The sequence below is a fragment of the Pinus tabuliformis genome, chromosome 7 (assembly GCF_031772625.1).
Source record: "Pinus tabuliformis cultivar Carrire ecotype Pingquan chromosome 7, CPIR1, whole genome shotgun sequence".
NCBI lineage: Eukaryota > Viridiplantae > Streptophyta > Pinopsida > Pinales > Pinaceae > Pinus > Pinus tabuliformis.
The window spans coordinates 1699686134-1699696212 of record NC_142293.1 but is presented as its reverse complement, the minus strand read 5'-3'; the positions used below and the strand labels follow the sequence as shown (position 1 = coordinate 1699696212).

At 36.9% G+C, this 10079-nt stretch overlaps 1 protein-coding gene across 1 annotated transcript; it reads left to right on the top strand.

The window, feature by feature from the left end:
* The first annotated feature begins 4356 nt into the window (after positions 1 to 4356).
* Positions 4357 to 7898, top strand: LOC149255073 (disease resistance protein Roq1-like). Its single transcript, XM_089457163.1, has 4 exons — positions 4357 to 5096; positions 5221 to 6304; positions 6414 to 6776; positions 6873 to 7898. Exons 1-4 carry the CDS (start codon positions 4591 to 4593, stop codon positions 7677 to 7679), a joined length of 2760 nt encoding a protein of 919 aa, XP_089313289.1. The 5' UTR covers positions 4357 to 4590; the 3' UTR covers positions 7680 to 7898.
* Positions 7899 to 10079: the final 2181 nt, after the last annotated feature.

The following is a 10079-nucleotide window of genomic DNA, read 5'->3' as shown; positions in this document are numbered from 1 at the left end:
GCTTGTCTGTGTGTAAATTGGTGGGAGAATTGGGTTATGGTAGATAGGTCTTTCGAACGTCGATGTCGGCCAGCACCCCGCTGATCTGTGCATCGTGAATCAGGTATTTTGAATTCTTTGATATGTATCGCATAGCGTTTGGTTTTTATACGCTGAAATCTCTGCATTGCTCGGGTGGATATTTTGAAGGTAAAAAAATTCATGAAAAAGTTGGAAGGTATCGCTCTAAAAAAGATTAAAATGAAGAATATGGGAAGAGAAAAGAAAATAAGCTATCAAGATGGTATTTTAGTCTTGAAAATGAAAGCGTTATTAAAAATCATTTATTTTTTATCATCTCCTTAAACTGAAATTAGACTGATTTTTGAAAATCTAGGGTAACACTTATCCCATTTTTTTGGTGTGCGCAGGCATGATCATTTTATGCATCCAAAATATATGTTCCTAGTTCCTACCCATTATCATTTTATGTTCCCAAAATATCTATTTGATGTTCAGATTTTTTGTGAAAATATGAGCAACACTGTTTTACATAGTTGAATTTAACTTTTAATGTATAGAATATTTTTTAACTATTATTACAAATATCCCTATAACATTACTTTTGTTTTGCTAGTATATTTCTTTCATTTTTGAATTGCAATGGTTTTAGCGATGCTGCCTTCCTCCATCTCTGAATTAGTTAAAATCACAATGATGGCAAAATCCGTGATGGGCCTATTTTCTGGGCTGATTCCCGTGAAGATTATTGACTCGACATGTTGCTCCCATATTCGATCAAGATCATGTCTGTCGCGGTTTTGGACTCGTTTGATTTCGAATGCCTTCTGTTAAGTCTTACAACCCCATATTAATATTGGGTGATGTAAGTTGATAATTCCTGTGTTGTTATTGAACACCATTTTATTCCTTGGGCAAATTAAACTTTTCTACCCTTCTTTTTCTTCACTTTTGGCCAACCACCAAAGTTGGAAGTGGTAGTTACAATAGCCATTTGATGGTCTTCCATATTCACATCTATTTCTCTATCAAGAGTCCCCACTCTCTCATGCATGAATTCCTTTTGTGCCACTCACCTCTCTTTTAGATGTAGACTTCTCATTCTTTTGTTGGTGAGTTTTAGTAGTTGTTACCTTGGTCGAAATTGGAACCATTGATCCTTAGTGCTTGAACCCCCTCTTCTCTATGACTTCTTGGTAATTCTATTGAATAATATTTGTAGTGTTATATGGGTTTTCTTCCTTGTCTAGTTTGGCTTAATGGGGATCTAATAATTGTCCACTCTTTGGCTTTTGGGTATGTCTTTTTCTTTTTCTTTTGGGTTCTTTCTTTGCCCAAGGATACAAAATTTTCTCTATGACTTCTTGGTAATTTTGTTGAATAATATTTGTAGTGTTATATGGGTTTTCTTCCTTGTCTAGTTTGGCGTCATGGGGATCTAATAATTGTCCACCCTTTGGCTTTTGGGTATGTCTTTTTTCCTTTTCTTTTGGGTTATTTCTTTGCCTAAGGATACAAGATTTGTAAATGTCACGAAAAAATTATTTTTGTGAGTCTTTCCTCATCCACAGATCCACCTCTACACATCCTAGAAAAACTAAATATTATTTTTGTGAATCTTTCCTCATCCACCTTTAAAAACTGCCCCAAAGAATTATGGATTAGGCCCTTTAAGAACCTAGGGCATAATGCTTGTCCGAAATCCTTTGGGCAAAGTTTGGGCTCCATATGGAAAAATAAGCCCCTTTTACTCTTCATTTGCATAGATTTTAACATAGAAAACTCCCTCCCTAAACACGAAGGTACCTGTGCTTCGGTGAGTTTGTAAATCCTAAACACATAGACCAAAACCCTAATAAAATTCATTTTCTAAAACCAGTTACAACAGTCACTTGAAATTTACCAGTTACAACAGTCACAACAAATTCACCAGTTACAACAGTCACTTGAAATTTGACTGCCCTCTGTGCAATCCGGTCCAAGTTCTGTCCATATATTTGACTGTTGGGTTTCGCATTGAATGAATGTTTGAGTATTGGGTTTTGCATTGGAAAGTGGGTATCACAGGATTTCGCTATGATTGAATTCTGAGTAAGGGGTTTACACCTATGAATTTTGCGCAGTAAGTCTTCTATATGTTTGAAATTTCAGTAGAGCTTGATGCATTGAATCCATTTGTCTTTAGTGGGATATTAAACTAGCGGAATTCTCAGTAGTGGGTTATGTAAAAAATTGAGCTTTGTTTTGTATTTGTTGTAAAAAATTGGACTGGACTTTCAACAACGGTTTGTGCAGTAAATAGCATTAGACTGTTGGGTTTTGTCCGAAATGAGGTTGAACACAACTTCTTGTCTCCAAAGTCGATTGTTGGGGGAGGCTGGGAGCCACCAAAAGAGTCGTTGTATCCAACCGAGAAATCATGCATATTATGTTTTTGGTTTGAAAATTATTTCACAACTATTGTTCTTTTATTGTACAATTTAAAATTAGATAAAACTTATACAAATAAATTTTAAAAGTCATATGATAGGCAATTTAAAAATAAAAACATCATAAAAAAATTTCTTGACAGATAAGATCACCCGTCAAATTTAACCCCTGCTTATTGACCATCCAAGCACATGTACGTCACTGTAGGCGCCCACTACAGTCACTCCGTTAACCTGGACGGCCCTGAAAACTAATCACGGTTCATGGTTGTTGGCCATGTCCAACCAAGGTTAAGCGAACCGATGATGTCCCCACTCTGCGGTGCGCATGTGGTGGAAATTGGAATCTATTGTTTTTGCTGAGGCGAATATTCCAGAGTGGACAATGCCTATTTTTCTTAATTAATTTTTGGACACATCCAAGAAAATTTTACTACCGACTCTTATATTGGTTGGGCAATACACATAAAGTTATAACTTTGCTATCATGGCGAAAGTTCCAACCATTGAAAACTTTTTTTTAATACAAAACATTAAATAACATTTAGCCTTATGCTTATTGCTGACCACCTGCAGTCACTCAGTTAACCTGGACGGCCCTCAGAACTAATCACGGTCGATGGTTGTTGGCCGTGTCCAACCAGGGTTAAGCGAACCGACAATGTCCCCACTTTGCGGTGGGCATGTGGTGGAAATTGGAATCTTTTGTCTGAGGCGAATATTCAGAGTGGACAACGCCTATTTCCTTTAATTAAATCTGCTTGATTGTCATAATCAATATACTAAAACTGCACTCCATATCAGTTACTTTCACATTTACTCCTCACGTCTCTCATCTTTGAACAACTCAAACTCAAAATTTCTGAGAAACAGGGTCCAAACTAAATAATATAATAATATAATAATTATTTTAAAAACCTTTCCAAATAAACAGGGTCCAATATGCGTTTGAACTCTTTCGCCAATTTGTTACTCCACCACGAGGGCCCTATGTGATAGGGAAAGTATGCTACGGGTCTTCCATCTTCAGAATTGTGCAAAGAAGGTTGATTAATCCTTGTATTCACACCTGCGGACACAATTTCCACGAAATTTCCTGGCATTGGAAGGTTGATTAATTCTTGTATTAAGATTTCCTGGCACTGGAAGGTTGATTAATCCTTGTATTCAGATCTGTGGACACAATTTCCAAGAAATTTTCTAGCACCGGAAATTTTTGGACATATTTCCACAAAAATTTTGCAGTTGTCTATAATGTGACTTTTTGGAAGCTTTTTTGGTGGGTTTTTCCGGTCAAAATCCGGCAGCAATTTATTGGAATAGCAAGTTTGATAGCTAGTTTCTGCACAATCAAAACGTCCCAGGGGTTTTCCAGGGCTCTGAATGCAAATATGCAGTTAAAAAACCATTTTAACTACAACAAATCAAGATATAAGAAATTTCTTCTGCCGGATTTGTGGAGGTTTGCGGTTACACCAAAACCCGCAAGTGTTGGTAAACATTATAAACCAGTTACTAGAATCCCCAAGGTGAAAATTACAAATTCTATAGAGGTTTGTGGTTACACCAAAACCCGCAAGTGTTGATAAACATTATAAACCAGTTACTAGAATCCCCAAAGTGAAAATTACAAATTCTATAAAGGTACAATGATTCTTCACCGAAATCTCCAAAAAATCACATTATAGACAACTCCAAAATTTCCCCAACTAGAAAACTCTGGACATATTTCCAGGAAATTGACTTTGACAATGTCGGTCAATATACGAGGGCCCATAAATCATTTATGTTTAGATGGGGCCTTTACACTGCGCAGCGTTAGATCTACGAAATTTCCAGGGGTGGAATATTTAATTATTGACCTTGTCACTTCATGATCCACGGAGATTTGGTAAATGGAATATTTAATTATTGACCTTGTCACTTCATGATCGTGGACGGAGATTGGGTAAATGCTTCATCTGAGACGAAGCATAATTTCCACACAATTTACAAGGCGTCTCGCCATTTTAATCCACCCGCCTGCGCTTTAATCATCTAATTACGCTCGCTGATTAGTTCTCGTGAGCTCCGCGATCTGATCTATCTACCTGCTTATTTTCTGTCTGCCATTTTATCCATTCACTAGCTTGTCTATCCATTCATCGCAATTCTCATTCAAATGGCACAAACCGCTCCCCAACACAATGACAGTGTTGCTTCTTCCTCTTCTCCATCGACCTCTTATCAGGTATTCATCAATCACAGAGGTCCCGATGTGAAGAAAACATTCGCCAGTCATCTCTACAGACGTCTTACATCGTTTGGATTGCGAGTGTTTTTGGACAAACCAGAATTGGAAGAGGGGCGCACCTTTCCCTCTCAGATAGAAGCCGCAATTCAAAGTGCCGCTATTCACATAGCGGTTTTTTCTCCCACTTATGCGAACTGTCAATGGTGTCTGGATGAGCTCATCGGCATGATAAGGACGGGGGCCACTATTCTTCCTGTGTTTTACAACGTCGAGCCTTGGGAGCTCCGCAGGACGGGGAAAGATGGAAGGTATGCTGAAGCCCTGGGCAAGCACCAAGAGAAAAATCGATACGACTCAGAGACTATTCAGAAGTGGAGAGAAGCTCTCTCCGCTGCTGCAAACATAAGTGGTTTCGAGTTAAAGCAGTTTAATGGGTAAGAATCTCAAACTGACCACCTCCCTCCCTCTTCCGTTCTTCTCCGATCTAGGTATGCATTGTTAGGCATGCGACATTTTATATAAGTGCATTTACCAGTTGTTTTATTCTCTGATATTCAGGGACGAGGGAGAACTGTTGGAAGCGGTCGTGCTGCACGTGTTGAAACACGTTGACAAAACACCATTGAAATTTGTGGCCGAACATCCAACAGGCTTGGTGGCAAAGTTGAAGGAATTTGAAACCAAAGTTCTGGAGCAGCAGAAGGGCAACGTTGTGGGGATTGTGGGTCAAGGCGGTGTTGGAAAGACAACACTCGCTAAACAGTACTTCAGCCAGAGGAGATGGCGTTACAGTAGATCGTGTTTTTTATATGACGTCAGAGAAAACGATGCCAATGGCTCTCTACATTCTTTGCAGAGGAAACTACTGAAGGAGTTGACTGGATTGGACCTGCCAATAGACAACATTCATGAAGGTATAGAGAAGCTTTTAAAGCATCTATCCTTTTCTTATAACTTTCTTATAATTTTAGATGATGTAGATCATGCTCGACAGCTGGAACCGTTTTCCCCAATTAAAGATATTCTTAGCTCCAATAGCTTGATTTTGATCACCTCTCGTGACAAGAAAATTTTCAAAATAGCAAAAATCGCAGAGACATCAGTCTACGAGCTAAAGGGGCTGGATTTAGAGCACTCCAAAAAGCTCTTCTGCTATCATGCCTTCAATCAGCCAAATCCTCTACCAGAATTCGCAGATCTGGTAGATGGCTTTTTGGGAGCTTGCCATGGCTTGCCATTGTCCTTAAAAGTTTTTGGCGCGCTTCTTTGTGGTGAAGATGACAGATGTTACTGGCAAGAGACTTTGAATCGACTAAACCACATATTACCTACTACGGAGATATATGAGCGACTTAAAATCAGTTATGACTCGCTCAGTTCAAAGGATCAAGAAATATTCTTAGATATTGCTTGCTTCTTCACTGGAAAAGACATAGATACTGTAATAAAAATCTGTGGTTCAGTTGGGCAGCTTCTAAATCTAAAGAATAAGTGTCTCTTGGAACTTGATCATGAAAAGAAGATAAAAATGCATGATCAAATCCGAGATATGGGAAGACATATTGCGGAGGAAGCGACTCCTCGACGTTTTTGGCATCAGACGCCCAACAACATTGATGATTTGTTGGAGCGATCCTCATGTGTAAGTGCTGCAATCATTCAAACTTTTGTTTAAAGATGAATACTTAAGTTTCTAGCTTGTTTGCTGAGAAAGAAAGAAAAACCTTTGAAAATTTTTAATGAATGAACAGGGAAACATCGAAGTTCGCGGAATTATGATGGATGGTCCCCTCAATTTCAATGAAGACAATACTCGCTTGCTGATGAGTGAGATGTCATGGTACAGAAGATGGGGTCCTGAGTTGTTTGGGAACTATCTGAGGCGTCTTTTAGATAATTTCCGTTTTTGTGGCATTTTGAATTTGCAACTTGTCTCCGCTGAAGGTGATTATTTGGAACGGATACTGAGGAGGGCCCGAGCACCACAGATCCGGTGGATCCGCTGGTATAAGTGTACACACTATTCCCTACCTTCCTGTATTCCCATGGAGAATTTAAAAGTTTTGGAAGTGGAAGGAAATAAATTAAGAACATTGTGGGAACGTGAATCTCAGGTATGTTTTTTTTTTTTTCCTTCAGCGTTCAACTTCATTTTCTAAGTGAAAATCATCATAGACGTTTTTGTGATAGTTGAAACACAAACACTGCAGGTGCCTCAACAGTTGCGAAAGCTGTGTATCTGCGCTCCGCTTTGTCGCTTTCCCAAGTCCTTAAAGCAGCTGAAGAACTTGGTAGAGATTGACATAAGGCATGCAGCATTCAAAACATTGCCGGAAGAACTATGTGATGTGCACTCCTTGGAACGCTTAGTGTTAAGAAACTGTACAGAAATGATATCGCTTCCTGATTCACTGGGAAATCTAGCAAACCTCCAGAAAATAGATTTGAAAAATGCTTCCAGTTTGCAGATGCTTCCAAGTTCTTTTGGGAACCTTGCTGGACTGCAATGCCTATTTCTGAGAGGTTGCTCAAATTTGACCGTCTTGCCCGATTCCTTTGGACTGTTGACTCAGTTGGACTATTTGTGGATAAAGGATTGCCCGGGGTTGAAATGCTTGCCCGATTCCTTTGGACTGTTGACTCAGTTCAGAAGTTTGTGGATAGAGCATTGCCCGGGGTTGAAATGCTTGCCCGATTCCTTTGGACAGTTGACTCGGTTGCAACATTTGGGGATAGAGGATTGCCCGGGGTTGAAATGCTTGCCCGATTCCTTTGGACTGTTGACTCAGTTGAGAAACTTGCACATAAGTAGATGTGGGATAGAATACTTACCTCAAAAAATGATGAACAGTCTGGAATGGTTAGACGTATATGAGTGTCCACTGCGCGAGCTTCCATTTAGAAGGGTTGAAGGAGAAGCAGAAACAGAGTTGAATACATTGGACAAATGCGCGTTTCATGGAGCTATTTGCCCAAATCTTCAAGGTTTTTGCCCATCTTGGGTTAGGTGGTTGTAAGGAATTGAGGAAAATTGGAAGGCTCTGTGGTCTGACAAAACTTAAAGCTCTCTGGGTTAGTGGGTGTGAAAACATAGAGGAGATCTCAGGTGCTGAAGCCTTGATATCATTGGAGGACTTGCGTGTTGATGGATGTGCAAAGATCGAGACAATAGAAGGGTTGGGGCAGCTTACAGATCTTAAATCCGTAGAGCTTGTTGATTGCCCTGAGATACGGGAGCTGCCCTGAGGATCTTTTGTCTGGATAAGTGTCCTAAACTGAAATTCTCTCAGTCGTCTGATGTTTTAGATGTTCAGATTAGAGAAGGATAATCATCTTTGTGTATTGAGAAGTGTGTAAATTAAAGTAAAAAGTTTTTTATGAATTTGACAATCGTTTGCCATAGATTTAGTGGTAGAATCCCGAAAATTCTGGTTTGCACGATTAATTCGGAAGAAATTAATCGTATTATGTTTGCACGAGGCTTTATAGAGTATTATGTTTGTTAATATAAGTAAAACACATAATATTTGTTTATGGCTTTAGGATACTCAATTATTTAATTTAAAAAGAATATTATATTAACCAGAGTTAGTTTTATATATATAAAAGATTAGTATAAGTAAAATAATATAATAAAATAGGTGATATTAATTATTATTAAATATTAATAATTATTAATAAACAATAAAATATTTAGAAATTACTAATAAATATTAAAATAATTTGTATAAACAATGACATGTTAAAATGAAAAAGTTACAAATATTATTTAATATATATTATTAATATAGATGGTAACAATTAAACAATTTTATTGATAATATTTTAAATCTAAAATCATTTATATAACAACCATTTAATATGATGAGCAATGTATATTGTTGGTTGAATATATTCTCAACACAAAGGCAGTAAGCCCTAGAGCAATGTTATTTTCATTCAAAGGATTATATTTATTATTAGATTTTATATTCATTTTTTTCATAAAATAATTCTATTATTTATGTTTATTGTTGTTTGATAACATAACCCTAGCTAGAAATAAAACCCTAATTTGCCCTACTATATCACAAAAAACTAGACTTACCAAATGGGAAAAATAAAAGGATATGTTCATACAAATATGCTCTTGCAGCAACCAAACTGAAATGTTTGTTGACCTTGACCTACTCATCATCCAACCTACTGATCATCCCACCAGAAATACCCTAGCCAGATTGAGATGATCGGAATCCCTAGACACAATCATTAGAGAGTAAATTTAAAGTGTCTTCAAATAACTATCACCACAGGCAAGAAACTTTTAGTAGAAATTTAAGCTAAGATAGAAATATAAGAAAATATCATAACTTACCACTTTTATTTAATTCATAAATCTTCATATGGATTAAATTTTCTTTTACATAGAATCCTGGGAAAGCAATAAAACTTGGGCCAAAGAGTACCACATAATGCATACATCTAAGCCCCAGAAAAACTTCTCAACATGACCCAAACAACTTTGATCTTGTGAGAAACTGAGAAATCTAACCAAAAAAGCTAACAAAAGTAAAGAAGAAATATTACCCTCACCTAGTTGCCATGTCATCTCTTCAATACATTTCTCCAATTTGTTCTTTGCTTCCTTTAATGCCCTGGTTTCCCTAGTAGTCTGCAAGAAGAGAATCTCTTAGTTAAAAGAAAAAATTCATTACCTTGACCTACTGTAGAAGCATGTGAAAGGAAATTGTCCCAAAGCATGACATTGTGTGGATGAATCAAGATAAACATAACCTTAATACCAAAATTAATTGACAATGCAACTTGTCTCTTCTTATCAGATAACAAGACACTAATATATACAATAAAAAATAAATATGTCTATGATAATAATTGAAGCATGTGTTCAAAATATAAATATTTATGTTTGAAAATTCAAAACAAGATGAAATCTTCACATACATTTTTTTAAAGGAGACAAGATAGAAAAGGATGTGATAAGAAGCTCACCATCTTAAGTTTTTTAAGCTCCTTTCTTGCAACCCTTGATCTCCAAACACATTGTAAATCAAGTGTTGCTTGCTTCTTCTTCTTATAAGATGCATGAGCTTTGTATGCACACCATTGAGCCTAAAAAATACATTAATCTTTCTGTTATCTAAATATTAAGTTTGAGTGATAAAAGGAAGACAATATCTCTAACATTTTGTAATCTCATCATTCCTCCAACTCTATCCTTGCCACATTGAACCTATTTTCAAAGCTAACAAGCAACAAAACATAAATTCAAAAAGTCAAGCTTTTGTCTCCTTCATTTGAAAAGCCATACACAACTTTCTCCATATATTAATTTAGCTCATATTGTGTTCTCAAGTAAAATGTATTGTATTTCAATTTTTAAAATAACAACCGTCAATTAGCAATTTTTTGCATCTAAT